Source organism: Camelus ferus, chromosome 33 (assembly GCF_009834535.1).
Source record: "Camelus ferus isolate YT-003-E chromosome 33, BCGSAC_Cfer_1.0, whole genome shotgun sequence".
Classification (NCBI taxonomy): domain Eukaryota; kingdom Metazoa; phylum Chordata; class Mammalia; order Artiodactyla; family Camelidae; genus Camelus; species Camelus ferus.
The window spans coordinates 19083638-19100326 of NC_045728.1; the positions used below are offsets into that span (position 1 = coordinate 19083638).

The window sequence follows — 16689 nt, forward strand, 5'->3', positions numbered from 1 at the left end:
TCCGTTTATATGGAATATTCAAAATAAGCAAACCTGTGGAGTTACAAAATATATTAGTGGTTGCTTATCATTGAGGAAAAATGGGAGATTAAGCATTAATAGCTAAAGGGTGTGGGATTTCCTTTTGGAGGAGACGAAACATTCCATAACTGTGGTGATAGTTGGAAAACTCTGCAAATATACTAAAAGCTACTGAGTTGTACACTGTAAATGGGTTAATCATATGACATGTGAATTATATCTCAGTAAATGTGTTATCAAGACATGCTAAATCTTCCACTGAGAAGGGAATAACACAATGCACTAATTTCCAACATATCTAACCATATATCAGGTCTTCAAGGTCCAGAAGAGTTCAGTATCTGAATTATTTACCTTCTTGCTGATAAAGGTCACAATTATAAATGCTAATTAGAATACTTAATAATTAAGACTATTCAGAGAATTGTAAGAAGGAGGACTCACTTTTAGAAGTCATGTTTTAAGACAGATCTGCACCAAGTTTCCTTTACTTGATACTATGATCAGATTTGTATTTAAACTGCAGTGGTGGTCATGGTAGTGACCTTGGATAACACAAAAACATATACATAGATATCACTCTTCACTTGTTTCATGGCTCCTCACCACTTCCTGCAAAGATCTGCTCTTTCAAATCAAACTACTGCCCCTGGCTCTGCTCACACCCTTTCCCTCTTTCTCAACCTATCAGATCCAATGCAGCCTTCAATACTAATCAAGCCCCATCTAATCCAGAAAGATCTCCAGGACTCTAGCCCAAATTCAAAACATTTTATTACTACAGGTAAATATTTCACATTACCTTTTTTACACAGCTATCTTATACTGTTATTTCACTGACAGTTTCCACATAAATATCCTATTCTCCTCAACTTTGTAAATTTCCTAGGAGCTGACAAGTCTAATTGTTTCATATTTGGTACAGTAACATGTCCACATTAAGTGAGTCAAACAAACAACTAATTAACTACAGCAGGTGGGGAGGGGGGTGGATTGTGGCAGAAGATATTTAAGGTCAACTGACAAAAACAATCCTAAATGCTCAGGCTAACCCACTCTGCCTAAAGGTTCAGCAGCACTTGTATTTTTTCCTTAGCAGACTTTTGGGTCTGGGAACTATAAATTATTTAAATTATATAAATCCCTGCAGTGCTGTGGGTGTTTTTACAGAGATCTCAACAGAATAAGAAAGAAGCTGGTATTCTAGGTCGTCCAGCAGGGTCTTTCAACCTGAGAAAACCAGAGACAAATAGCCTCATTAAATGATGGCTTCTTGGCACCTGCTAAGGCTTTACATTTCACACAATGTGTGCAAATCAGTGCATGAACAGTATTGTAAATGTGCTCTCCAACTGCTCTTTCTTTCAACGTCTATTTGAGGAATTCCTAGAAAACTTCATAAAGCCATTCAAAATGATATTAATGAGGATATAATTAAGTATAAATGAACTGCAGATCTGAATTTGAAAAACCTTATGAATCATTATTCTCCTTTATCCTACTAAACACACATTTGGCAAGAACATATAAACCCAACACAGATGTGAACACACAGACTTGCCAAAACAACTCTACTTTCATTGCTGGTTTAAAATAACTAGATAGTTTTGATTATCACGCTTACTGATGTCTCAAAAGAGACAGCACAAGTACTGCCTAGCAGTTCTTAGACTGCTTCTCCAAACTTCTCAAACGCGGGGACAACAGGACTCTAGAGGTGCTGCCCGTGGAGGCGTGCTTGGGCTGGCACCGAGAAGCAGGTCTGCCTCCATCGGCCTCTGCCTTTGCCTTTGCCATTGCCAAAGTTAAGGTCTCGGCTGAAGAAGTACCCAACTGTGGGAAAGAGTCTTGCAAAGGCTCCTGGCAATAGTGATTTACACACATACCCTCTGTCTTTACTCAGAACTATATACACATTTAGACCCAAAATAAGCCACAGATGGACCATATTAGGATCAAACTGATCTCTTCAAGCAAACTCACTCTAAAATAAAATTACTGGTGGTTCAACCTAAGAAGTTAGTTTTTCTAAAGAATTTTCTCAACTATCTTTAGAAAAAGGTGAGAAGCCAAAATTTCACTTAAATTTTTTATTTCTCTCGAGAACACAGATGGCCACATCAAGCAAGCAGGTCCTAGAGATCAAAATAATCAATCTGCGGAGAAAAGGATGATGAATGAATTCAGTCAGGTTTAGGGAAGATTTCACACAAGGTATTTACTACATATCTAACCCAGCTTTTCAAATCTAATACATGGGTCCTATCTCGGAGTAACCCATTCAGTCAACAAATATTTTCTGATCCCTTAGGTTCCTGGTACATTTTTCTATCAAATGGTACAGTCTCAAATTGGGCTAAGGAATCTGATTAAACAGACAAAAGATCAACCAGATGTGAATTTAAAGAGGCTCTACTCCTTTGCTTATCCATTCATTCATTTCATTCAGCAAACAGTTACTAAGAACCTGCTATGATGACAGGCAACCCTGACAGATAATAAAGACACAAAAATGAATAATATATATTCCCGGTACTCCAAAGGTACACAGTGTAGTGGGGAAAACAAACAATGTGACCACGCTCAGTGCTTTGAGAGTGTAAGGTCAGGCTGTGTGGGATGCACGCTTTGGAGCACCTGACTCGGTCCCAGCAAACGTTAACTAGCCACTATTTTAGGTCTTATCAAACAAAAGCAACAGTTCTCACATGGCGGCATCTGTCTCTGGAATTCATGTTGATCATTTAAACTAAAGTAGTTTTCCTCCATTCTGATTTGGGAGAAGTAGACCAAAACAGAAAGACAGAAGGAAACAGCTCTGACTTCCGGCTGCTACCTAGCATTGAAGGACAGTCGCCCGCGGGTCTCTCTGCGTCTGCACGTCTTAAATCAGTTATTCTTCCAGATTACCTTTTCAAGGATGTGAATATAGCATACAGCCTTAGAAGGCAGAGATCGTATCTCCCTTGGGGGCCGTGAACAGATCTGCTCCTGACCAGGTTAATAAGGATACTGTCTCCCTCTGGATGAAGAATGGGCAGGTTGCCTAGCAGTCCTCTTCTAAGGCTGGGGGCTTCCTAGCTCTGACACAACCAATCGGTGGACAGCTCCAACCTGAGGTCACCTCTTTGTGGCCCCTGTGGAGTTTTAGAGGCAGAGAAACCAATGCAAACTTGAAGCTCATGCAGCCTGCTGTGCCATGAGCTGTCCAGCAAACATCTATCAAAATGTGGCAGGCTAACTTGTGGCAACTAGGGTAGAATCTCAGACTCTTCATGGTTCTCAAAACCTAGAAATAATCTGTTTTTCTCTTTTCAATAATGAAAAGAAAAGCCAAATTAATCTGCAATTTCTACCACAGAACAGGGCTGGTTAATGGGAGGTGTAAGAGAGATGGCCCAGTATACCACCTTTAATTCTGTAAGTATCAATCCATTATAAATCTGGTTAAAGAAGCTGCTGGTAGTAGACCGGCTGGAAACTAGATACGCAGGTAGGCTCCAGGACACTGATAACACCTTATGGGGGAATAAAAATCTTGCTCCCTCCTTTTTGTGGAAGGGGGAGAAATAGAGTATTATGTCTAAAAACACCCATTAAAAAACCAATACTTTGTTCAAGTTATTAAATAAAATGGTTTAATAGCCATTAAGACACCTATTACTAAGTATGCTTGAAACTGAGTCAACCTAAAAACTCTTAATGGAAAATAGTAAGAAGAAAGTAAGATTCACTAAAAGCTAGATTTTCAGATTCCTTAAAAAAAAAAAAAAAAAAAAAAAAAGAGTTTAGTCTCAGAAGATTTGGCTGGGGAGTAGACACAGAACCTAAAAGAAATCTACCTGCTCTTTGATTTGTAAAGTTCTACTTTACGGCATGTTAGCAGATGGGAAAAACAATCCAGACAGATCAGAAGATACAGAGAAAAGAAAACAATGCTGAACCAAACCAGAGGGGAGAACATTACTCAGCAAGTTCTTGCTAAGTGTTTTTTGGAATACGCAACCATTTCCTACATCAAACATTCTGAAATCAGTGTACTTTCCAAAATTAGGTATCACAGCAAGGAAGAAAGCGTTCCGCTGCACTCTGGCTTCCCATGACAAAAACCAGTAGATATGAAAATGCGGACAGGGAAAGTCTCATGCTAATTGTGATCACTCAGAAGGTGTAATTGGAAATATGCCATTTAGAAAACAAACTCAGGTAGGAATTGTTATTTGGAGGCAGGTTTTATACTGATTGCCACCCAGAAATTAATTGATTTGCTTATTCTATCAATGTAAGGGGTGGGAAGGGAACAGACCAACAGGAAAAAATTGCATCAAGAGAGTTTATCCCTGAAAATATGAGCTTCATCCTTTATTTTCTCTCAGAAAAGTTGCAATATGTGATTTTTATCAGGCTTGCTGAATGCTTAGGATTTTCGTCAGCTATTCCAAGGACATTAATAGTGCCCAGTATTCTAAGGCACTTGTGCCTGGAGCTTAAAATTAATGCACAATAAGAGTCACCACTATATTGGCTTTATAAGAACTGTAATAAAATATCACTCTGTTTTCAGTCATTTATTATGCCAAATAAAAACCAGCAGATTCTCTGCCCAACAGTGTATCAGGACCGTCTGTCACCTCTAGTCTAACAGCCAGCAGGCATGCTAAAAGAAGAAAAGAAAGGAAAACAAACCAAAAACAGCAAGAGTGTTCTTGGGGGAAAAAATGTCCAGAGATTGATGGTCTGCCTCTTGCCTAATAGAGATAAGCTTTTTGTCCTATGGCAAAAGACTCCAGGCTTGAAAAGTAAATAAAAAATTTTAAATTCACTTTATTGAAACTTCATTGGAGATGTTTCTAATTATGATTTCTTTAAGGAGAGCACATTATTGATTTCTTTTATTTTGATCCTAGGGAATGAAAGTGCGGTCAATGAATGCCACAGGAGAGGCTCATTGAAAGAAAATGACCCCACACTATAAACAAGCATTCAGTGTCTACCATGTGGGAGATCTGCAGAGAATGCAGCTACAAGCAACTGCTGCTACCTGCTCCCAAGGAGATGCATCTTACTACACATCTCTTTGTCTCGTCAATATGTCAACCAAAAGCCCACTTACCAATCAATTCTTCCTCTTAATCTTTCCTTCCTTCCTTGTTTAAAGTGCACTATTTAAACAAAAAACCAATACTAAAAAGGGCCAGCAAATCCTCATATCCCAATCGTGGTGTTTTCCGTTATAGAGGCAAATCTCATCCATCAAAAATAACCCAAAAGCATGAAAGAGTTCAAGGGAAACTGCACAAATTTCTACATGACAAACAGTATGCTCCATTCATTAAACATCATTCCTTACACACACTCAAACATCACACCACACTGCATTCTCTTCTGGCCACACAAACAGAAGAGGTGGGACGGGGCGCAGGGTAGAATACAGAAGGAGGCGATATGATCAAATGGTAAAAAGAGAAAAACAATCATCTAACCCAGAGAAAGAAAGAGAAGGCAGAGAAAGAAAAGAACCAGGGAAACAAAGAGAGATCCATTTCACTTTTTTGGTAATTTTTCGTTAACAGATTGCATAACATTATTGGTCTGCGATGGATTGGAAATTAAAATATTAGCCCTTCAGTAAACATAGCGTAAGAAGCACTGCCCTGAAGACTTTAAAAATTTAAACAGTCATGAAATCACTATGCTAAGCTTATACTTATTTTATAAGTATATAGTTTATACTTAGTTCTTAATATACCAGCATCCCTCTTCCCACTGAACTTTACTAAAGTGCCATTGCTCTGATTTACTTGCTGGTATCTGCTCCCAAGAGGATCTGAATTCTCTATCCATTCCCGCTACCAGGCTGAGCTTTCAGGTGCAATTAACCAATTGGCAAATCACACGCATGCTCAGGGCACCAGCAAAGCTGGGGTATTTTAAGAAAAAACGTTTCTGAAATAGCATATTTCAACAAAAGCAAGGAAGTGGTCATCATGTAAAAATAATAACTTGACTCTAACTGTTTTAAAATGTAGAATCCCTTTTATTTCAAATTACATATGGGCAGTGGGGGCACCGTAATCTTCAGTGCTTAAAACATCTAAATACTTAACCTAAAAATGGGAGAAGGGTGACTTACACACTCCCAGGGAGACGCCTCTGACCATCCCACTCTTTGAAATGCAACACCTCACCTCCTGAACTCTGCCTCCCCCTTGCCTTGCTTCATTTTCCCACAACACATGTATATATATTTTGTCCATCTCCCCCCTGCTAGAACATAAGCTCCATGAGAGGGAATGGTGATGTTCTAATGCCTGGCACATAGCAGGTGTGTGGTAAATATTTGCTAAAGGAGTGAATTTTTCTAAAATCATCATTAAGACTTCACTTAATAAGCCTTCATTTCACTTAAAATAGGAACAAAAGCTTCACATCAAAGCAAACATGATCTAATTCTGCCTGTCACCACTAGATGGCACTAGCTTCAGCTGCTGCCTTGGACTTGGATACAGCATGGATTTTTGAAGCTGTGTTTCAAAAACATATACTGAAAAGAACAAAGTCGAAAGGGAAATACATTTGGACAAATTGAAGAGTGAAATTCAGTGCCACCAAAAAGACAGTCCTCGCACTAAAAAGTTTTAGGTAAATATACATATAATGATGGCTTAGACTCAAGAACAAAGGATCTCATTAAGAGGATACTTGAACTAGTCTGTTCATAAGCAGAGAACCTGAATTCTCTAAAGTTATAGCTGTTATATATATATATACACATACATATGTATATGTATGTATGTGTGTGTGTGTGTGTGTACACTTGTTGATGACTTTGAAAAGCTCTTTATTTCTGATTATCTTAACAGTCAAGGTCAAGGGCAACTTATATGACGCTCAAAGACAACATGTCCTATTTCAAATATTTTTTTCATTAACTCTACCTTAAAATGAAGATAAGCTGATAAATGTAGCTCCTGGAATTTAGGCTATAAAAAGTAGGTCATGATAAAATTCAGTAGTCAGCAGTTGCTTTAAACATTGAATATGTATAGAACTAGGAAATGAAAGGAAACAGGTCAAAATATTTTTGATATAATAATGACCCAGCATGTGAAAAAATAAACATCAAGCCGAAAACTTTCAGCTTTCCATTGTGAATTTACGTCCTCAGGAAATCATTTGCATACAAAACTCAAATAGGGAAGAAAAAATATATATATAGCAACTCACCTAAGCATCCACATCTACGTTTCAAGTCACACAGTAAACTATTCTTTTTGAACTGGAATGAAACTTTTAAGAATTAAGAACAAGATACCAAAAAAAAAAAAAAAAGGAAAGGAAAGGAAAGGCACCTGTAAGAAGACAAGAGAGCAGCTCCCTCTGAGCCACTCAATGATTAAGACTGTGTTCCACTTCATGGAACGAAAAATTAAGAATAAAGCATCCTGACTCCTAGGTTTTATTTTAAAGGGCTTTCCACTCTGTTTGATTCAACAGCATTACATAAGACCCTTGCACACAAAGGTTATGACAATCTCAGTAATCACCAGGTAGAGAGGCAATGGAAATTAAGACCTTCATGTAGGCACATTATGAAGTACCAAAAAGAAAAGTACTAGCAAAACAAACAGCTGGAATCCGGAGGCCAGTGGGATAAATAAGTAAAGAAAGGCTTTAAGGAAGAAGCAAGATCAGCACTGAATCTTGAAAGATGAGCTGTGAAAGGCGAGGGTGCTGAGAATGCCCTAGAATGGCATCCCCTCAGGGTAAGTGAAACACACTGGGGAGTCTGGGCTGGGGGGCTGGGCATGTAACAGGCTAGGGGCTAGCTTACAAAACCCGATTAAAAAGGATGAACTAAAGGGAAGCATGGAAGGTCAGCCACATGAAAAATATATATATATTGACTTGACAGAGGTTTGCAGGAAGATGCTTCAGAACAACAACATTTGGGACCAATTATGAGGCTTCTCCCACAAGCCAAGTCTGGGGTGAAAATGATCTGGGGCAGAATAGTGGTGGTGCTAGTGCAAAGTAAAAGAAGAGAAAAAGAACACTAAAAAAGAGACACTAAAATATAGAAATGACAGGCATCAAAAAAGCACAATCAAAAAAGTCAGCTAGGTCTGGGCATGACCAATTTCAGTCCTGCCACTTTCCCAATTTGGACCATTAGGCAAGCAACCGAACTTTTCAAAGCCTCTATTTCTTAACCCACAAAATGGGGATAACATTGCACAAGACTGTAATAAGAGTTCAAGCAATGAGACACAGTATTCAAAGGCAGGGCAGATTATAGAAAACCAACAGATGTTCATCGTTTCCCGATCTTCTTCTACAAAAACAAAGCTGTCTGCAAGAAGTTTCTGGAAATGAGTTAACGTGGTTCATTCCCATTTTTAAATTGAATAATTACGGGGGTTTGAAAACAGCTAAATCAGCACTCCCCTGAAGTAGTCCATCAGCATGCCCAATCACTCCCCAAACACAGGCATCCCTTCCTCTAGAATGTCCATTTTTAAATTAACAGCCTTAAAAGTATAAACAATATCCAACCATAGCCTAAAATCTTCTTTATAATACCTTCTAGAAGTATACTGCACAGTATTAATATCCACAAGAATACTGCCAGTTAACTGGACAGAGAACTCAACCTGGAAAAATACTCGTATAATAATAAATTTCATTTAATGACTCCACATGAAATATCAACCCAGTAATTTATAACCAAGTGACTCATTTCTACAAGGCACTGTGCTTTCCTCGTTACAGTCTGATTATATCCAGTTACGAACTCTCCTTAAATACCTGGCTGTGACGTCAAATGGACGTGTGATATCAGCGCAGGGCTTAGCGCTCTCCAGATCTGGGCAGGGCACTGATAATGCTCTATTAACTATGCTGTCGTCATAAAAGCAGTCTTGTTTCCTGACACTACACCTGGAATAAGTGAAATGCATTGCTTTTTCTTCCTACAATGTGTCCCATTTCAGAAAAAGGCCTTATTTTCCCATGCTACCCCAGACACTGCCTAGCCACGGCACTGGCAAAGCGCCATCACCCCTTTACCTACGGGCTCCTATTGTACTTTATCAAATGGGAAGAGTAGCTGACTTTCACTGCGCTCCTTCTACGGACACAGACTGTGCTGGCTGTTGTCTAAGCAGCACAACGACTCTGCCAAGTAGTTATTTTACAGAGGTGGACACTAAGGCTCAGAAACTGAAACTGAACAGCATGCCAGAAATAGCACACACTTTATTGCAGCCATGGTTTGGCTCATTCTGTACTCTTTGCTTAGAATTCTTTTTCCCCTTCCGATGAACTTATACCCATTACTTAAGGCACAACTTCCCTCAGGATGTCTTCTGAACTGTGGTGCCAATATGAACGCTTTAAAACATCTGGTTTCAAGAATCAATAAATGGACAGAAATCCAAGATTCTGTACTGAATTTCTGTACTGAAATTCTGGTTTAATAATCTGCTCTGAGGGGGTGGGAAGGGATAAATTTGGGAGCTTGAGATTTGCAACGGTTAATGACTATAAAAAAAGATAAAAAATAAAATTATTCTTTATTTAATATCTTGTAATAATCTTTAATGAAATTAATAATGAAAAAGAGTATGACAATGAATATATGTACATACACATAACTGGGACATTACGCTGTACACCAGAAATTGACACATTGTAACTGACTACACTTTAATTTAAAAAAACAGTAATAATAATAATCTGCTATGTTAACTAAAGTATAAGCTTCTGAAACTCATTAAGAACCTCACACACCTAGTAGGCACTCAGTAATTGCTGCTGGGAAGAGAGAAAAGAGAAAGTGAGAAGGAAGAGAAAGAGGAAAGGAGACAAGACAAGAGGCAGAAAAACTCCCAGCTCCCATATAGTGGAATCTTGATTCAGAACTTTGAATATTTTTATAAGAGAACACTTATAAACAACAATCTAATAATAAAGTTAGCTTATCTATGCTTTACCACCAACAGCGAGTTCTTGAAATACTAAGAATTTTGTGCCAAAATGTAAGAGTAAATGTAAACAGAATATAGATTCAACTCTAAGGACAAGTAATCTTTGAGTATCATTCAAACCATAATTAAAACTGATCTAAGTTTACTGCTGAGAAAGCTTTAAAAGGACACTTGCTAAGCTAAGATGGAATCCACCTGTCAGTCCCATTTCTAAACAATCATAAAATATGAGAGAGAAAAGGATATGTTTAGAGATTTCATTCTCATATTTAGGAACATGCTTTAAAGTCATTTTCCATTTAATTATTTTAATTATATATTTATTCATGCTCTTCTCTAACACTGGAGGTTAATTTTCAAGACACCCAAGAGCCAATAAAGCAAGACAAACCGAGTCCCTTTCTATGGTGGGCAGTCAAGCCACCTTCTCCTTAGCACCTGATCAGCCCAAGTGTGCTCTTTCCTGCCCATTTCTTTCATTGCTCCATCACTCATGACGACCTCTCCAGTGCTGAGGGGATGTGTTTCTCTGTCAATGCCTTGATCCTGTCGAACAGAAAAGAACTGTGACAGGGCAGTGTTCCAGAAGACACCACCTGCACCTGGCACTCAGCAATACCTCTCGTCTCCTTTTATGCCCAAGTCTAAACAGGTAAATATATCAATTCTGAATTCCAAGTGACTGCACACAATGGGAAGCCCAAAATTATTTACAGTTCTGTCAGTTACACTGGCATTACCCATTTACAGAAAGTAAACTACACACAAATGATGGCAGACAACAGGGGAAAGAGAATGTGATTTGACATCAGAAACAGATTTGAGTCCTAACTCCAACACTGTGACCTTGGAAAAGTCACTTAAAAAAAAGTCTTTGAAATTTTAAATAGTATCATCTGCCTTTCCTGTCATGAGGATAAAATTCATACTTGCAGGAAAGTATTTGGCATATGGTAAAATACCAAAAAATCTATTATTTTATAAATAATGATATGATAAATAAATTCCATGTAAACGATAATCCAATGTGTTCCCACTGACTCCGAGGCTCTACTGAGTTCTACAACTGCTCCTAAGGAGCAAGAAGAAAAAGATAATCAAGACAAAGGAAACAACCTGTGATACAAGTAACGAAACCAGTTCTCTTGTGTGCCTGGCATGTTGTGTCTAAAGACACGTCTAAAACAGGAGCAAAAATATGTGAACAAAAAGGTAGCAGTATCTGAAAAAAATACTTAGTCTCCCAAGAGGAATAAATTCATTTGTCTGTGTAAATGATAGTATTATTTCCCATTTTGTGTATGGTAAGGTTTTCTTTACCTTTATCAGGTCTATCCTTAAAAAATAGATAATAAAGGAAAAAAGCAGCCTCCAGTGAGTGATGGCTGCAACACAGTATGAAAATGTAAAATGCAAGAACCAAGGCTAAACAAGAAAGCCAAATGAGACTGTGGATACAAAAATCACACTGGAAACCAAACGCCTTGATAAAGAATAAAAAATACGACAATTTGAGTGCAAATAAGTATTGATTTGGAAAATTCAAAGGCAGATAACAGGTAAAGTTGACAACCTTTTTATTTCTATTTCAGCTAAAGAACCAATCATTTTAACTCTTTTTGTGTTCAGTACTAGGGAATGTGCAGAAAGAAACAGAAAAGCATTCCTTTATCAGCATCTCAAAATCCTGCAACTGCCCCAAAAGTTCCCTCACATTTGATACATACACCATAATACTTCCAGTTTATTATGGTAAAAAAAAAAAAGTTATTTTAAAGATAGAACTTTCTATAGTATAACATGCAACGTATTCTTAGTTAACAAAATTTTACATCATTACTATCAGATACTTAAATTTACTATCCAAATTACAAAGCTTGGCCAGCTCAGGTATATCATTTAAGACAAATAAATAGGTCATTTATGCTCATGTTTATAGAAAGTGAATTCAACAATATCTTTCAAATCATTATAAGTCAATCAGGCAAATCATACTTAGTTTCAAAATACAGATTTCAAAGAATAAACTCTACAGATATAATTCACAGCAAACAAAACTATCAAAGTGAAAGAAGAGATAAGAAATTCAATAATTCACTTATTCATTCAGGAAGCATTTGTGAAATTCTCACTAGGTGACAGACACTGTTTCAGGCTGTGAACACACACTGGTTAGTAAGACAATAATTTTAGAAAATTCAAAATCCAGTAAGGAAGGCAGGCAAATAAACAGTTTTTTGTTTTGTGTGACAGAAGTTATAAAAAAAAAAAAAATTAAAAGCCAGGAATAGTAATTAAGGTTTAAGGACTCTTGCAAATCAACAGGAGAGAGACCAATATTATAACAGGAAAAAAAAAAAAAAAAAGAGGGGAAAACAAGCAATACACACACACAGAAATCACACAATGGGTAAATAAATGAATAATGGTCAATAATATAATCAATGAAAAATAAATTCAAACAATTAGTCAACATTTCCACTAATTGTTTTTCCAAAACAGTAAAAACATGAATATTTGGTGTTGGTGTGAGTAAATGGACACTGACACAGAGCCAGTGGGACAGTGATCAATACAACCTCTCTGTGGGATAGCGTGGCAAACTGTATTAAAGCTTTTAAAGTGTGTCACATTCCCAAAGTCATCACAGGAAAACTACAAGCCAATATCCCTTATGAACGCAGAAGCAAAGACCCTTAACAAAATATTAGCAAACGGATCCTAAAATAGATAAAGGCAAACACATCATAAGTGAGTGAGGTCTATCATGGGAATTTAAGGTTGATTCAACATTAGAAAAATCAATGTGCCAACAGACTAAATGAGAACTATATGTTCACCCTAAGAGTTGCAGAAAAAGCGTTTGACAAAAACTCATAATCCATTTCTGATAAAAACACTAAATCAGCAGAAATAGAATGAACTTTCTCAATCTGTCAAAAGCACTTACAAAAAAACCTATGGCTAACATCAGATGTAAACATCAGACTGAATGTTTCCCCTCCCTAAGATCAGGAACAAGACAATGGTGTCCATTCTCACTACTGCTATTCAACAAACAGTGTAATCAAGTAAGAAAATGAAATAGAAGACAAATAGATTGAAAAGGAAGAAATGAAACCATCTTCATTCACAAATACCATAACCACCTACAGTAAAAATCCAAAGAATCTCCAAAACAAGCCACTAAAACTAAATAGGACAGTTTAGAATAACTGGTACACAAAAAGTGTATTTCTATATTCCAGCAATAAAAAATGAGAAACAAATTTTTTTATCACTGAAAACTATAAAATAGTAAAAGATGAATCTAACAAAGTATGTGTAAGATATGCATGCTTAAAATTATCTTAAAATGCTGACATTAAAGAAGGCCTAAATAAATGGAAAAATATGTCATACTCATGAATCAGAAGAGTCAAAATTGTTAAGATATCAATTCTCCCCAGATTTCTAGATTCACTGCAATCTCAATGAAGATACAAGCAGACTTTTTATAAAAATTAACTAGCTGGTTCAAAAACTTATATGAAATGCTAAGGTCCAAAAATAACCAAAATAATTTTTTAAAATACCAAGTTGGAAGACTAACACTTTCGGTTTTGAGATTTACTATAAAGCTATACTAACGAAGACTGGTATTCTTGATGGAAGGACAGCTGTACAGAACAGAAGTGAGTCAACCTAGAGACCCACACATACACAGTCAACTAACTTTGAACAAAGAGTTAAGGTAACTAGAATGGAAAAAGCACAATATTTTCAGAAAACAGTACTGGTACAACTGGATATTCATACGGGAGGGAACAGAGATAGCTGGGTCCTTGACCTTTACCTCACACCATACATAAAAATTAAGCTGAAATGAATACTAACCCTAAATCCAAGTACTAAAACTATAAAATCTTCAGAAGAAAACATAGGAGAAAATCTAAATCAGATTTCAAAAACCAGATTATTGGTCAAGAACATGAATACTAGAGTCAGAATACCTAGGTTCAAACTCCATCTCTGTCAATAACTAACGGTGTGCCTTACCATTTGATTACTCTGTATCTCCGTTTTTTAGCTCTTACTTGTATAATGCCTCATAGGATTATTCAAGGACTGAATGAGATAATGTCTAGAAAATGTCTAATTCATATTAAGTACTCAATAAATATGTTTGCCACTTTTAAGGTTTTTATTTAAAGAAACACCTGTCCAAGTTTCAGAGTTCAAAATTTAATATTTCCTCCTGTGAGTCTTAGAATTGCATCAAGAATAAGAATTCAGGTTCATTTTTCATTCAATTCTCTTTTTAAAAAAAAATGATCAAGAATAAGGCATACAAAATAAAAAGGAAAATAAGGAAAGGGCGGAGAAACATATTTACTTTGCACGTCCAAGTACCCCAGGAAAAGGTGTATTATCTGGATTATCTCTTCTGTTCCTCCTAGCAGGTGTCTAGTAAGAAATAAAGGACCTACATGAAACTTTCAATAAACCTTCATAAGTGGCTTATTTTAAATAGAAGTGCTGGCTTTCTATTTAAGATTCTGGATTGGTGCCCAAAACCAAATGTCTCATTAAAACTAAAATTCATGTTTAGAGAGATTAAACTGCTATAAGGAACATTTGTAATTATTTAAATCAGAAAGTAGTATGTTAAGAATGACAATGAAGGATCCTCACACCATAAACCATGGGACCCCATCACCTTCCTTAACGTTATAATCATGACTCTGGCTACTTTAAAAACACGCACCGCAAAACCAATAAATGAGAAGATTAAAGCTGTCAACCTCTTAGAGTTTCCAAAGTTATAAAAAATGAAAATCCTCTGGCACCTATTCCATCTTTAGGTATAAAGATGGAGGGAGAGTCCACAGCAAAGACAACCATTCTACAGATTTCTCCTACTTACTTTCCTACAGTTCCCCAAAGGCAACAAGCAGAACATGGTAAGAAGTTGGGGGAAATAAAAGAGGACACTCCACTGGGAGCAAACTTACCTGTGATGTTTTATTCTCTTTAAGATTCAACCCAAACACATTGTGCCGCTTCACCTTAAAGAAGTCAGCATCAAGGCCGTCTTCCTCCTCCTCCTCATCTCTGTCCAAGAACTGCACAGGAACTTCCTTGGTCTTCTGTGACCCTTCATCGCTACGGACACACTGAGGTTGGGACCCTTTTGCTTTTGCCAGCTTCTCTTCCATTCCTTCTTCATCTTCCTTCTCTTCATCACTAATACCATCATCCAGTCTATACTCTGTCTCTTCTGGTCTTTTTCCACCTTTCTGAAGAATCGACATCTTCTCATTGAAGTAGGCTCTAAATTCTTCCACTTCATCACTGGTGAGGGAGGGAGCCCTTGGCTCAATGACTTCATTATCTTGGCTCACCACCTGTTCTGTGGTGGGTTGCAATTTTTGCATTCTCTGAAGAAATCTGACCCGTGGTGCCACAGCAAGCCCGAGAGACCTTAAATATGAGCATACGAAAACAGCTATCTCAATACACTGTATTGATGTGTGTTTGTGAGTTTATTATGAAATGATTTGTCAGGAGTTGAGATTTTTAGTTTTCTTCTTAGAGAAAATGTTCCTCTGAGATACAAGTCAATCTTGACAGCTTAGATGACCCAAAAGATACTGAATAACTGTCAGAAAATATTGAAGACATCTCATTTTCCATTAAGAGGTTAACATGGTACAAAATAAAGAGATGAGACCAGAAACAAGGAATGGTTCAAGCTCTAGATCTGCCTACTTCCAATATAACTCTCTCAGGCTCAGTTTCCTCAAATATGAGTAACAATATCTACCAGGCCTACCACAGTTGTTGTAAATATCTGATATACTAACCATATGAAAACACTTTGTAGAATATAAATACTAACATAAATATTAGCAGGAAAAGGCATGGCCATGAAAGAACAAAACACAGCTCCCTGCAATGAATGAACTCAAGCATTATCATCCTTCCTTCTAAGGCGTAACGTAACACAATCAATTCTATAAAAAAGGATTTTTAAACCAGAGACCAAAAAAAGAAAAAAAAATCTTATGTTCTCTTTATAAAATCAAGATTTACTCTCTGATCAGGTCTTTCCCGGCTTCTGACTTCCCACAGATGGACTGGAAAGCAAGGCCTGATATAATAAAAAGCTAACGTTGCCACATGGATCCACTGCCTTTTTCCTATAGACATGACTCACAAAAACTGAGAGGTATCGTTGTAAAACGTGGATTCAGAAACAGAACTGTTGAGGTTCACAACCTGGCTCTGTCACTACTAGCTGTGTGATCAAAGTGCATTATTAAATATGTATGTATATGCATGACTGTGACATTGTGCTGTACACCAGAAATTGGCACAGTGTAACTGATTGTACTTCAATTAAAAAAAAAATCTCTATATACAAAATGTCCCCTAAATATGGCCCTGCAGCATTAAGATCTGTGCCTCTCCTGTTTGCTAGTATCACAGCTACGTCAATGACAAAACAGGGAAAGAATTTCATGAAGCAGAAAAATCAGCTAATAATCTAAACAATGAGTCGTACTCAGAAATTATAAAGTGGTCAACAGATAAGTGAACAAAAATGTGTCCATGGCATATGATTCTCCATCCATTACCTAAACAAAAACTCAGTGATCTTACTCTGTTATCTAGCAAATTAAATGGTTTTAAAATG

At 37.0% G+C, this 16689-nt stretch overlaps 1 protein-coding gene across 2 annotated transcripts in view; it reads right to left on the reverse strand.

Moving 5' to 3' along the window:
* The window catches only part of DDX10 (DEAD-box helicase 10), a 214185-nt gene that overhangs the window by 157190 nt on the left and 40306 nt on the right, over window positions 1-16689 (reverse strand). Inside the window, exons 13-14 of one of the 2 annotated variants that reach the window (XM_032472751.1) lie at window positions 15005-15473; window positions 9710-10556 (exon numbers count right to left, since the gene is read on the reverse strand). In XM_032472751.1, coding sequence (XP_032328642.1) covers window positions 10413-10556; window positions 15005-15473 — 613 coding nt within the window. In that variant the 3' untranslated portion in view covers window positions 9710-10412. Of the gene's footprint in view, window positions 1-9709; window positions 10557-15004; window positions 15474-16689 lie in introns of those variants that run through there. The other variant, XM_032472750.1, reaches the window with a different exon arrangement.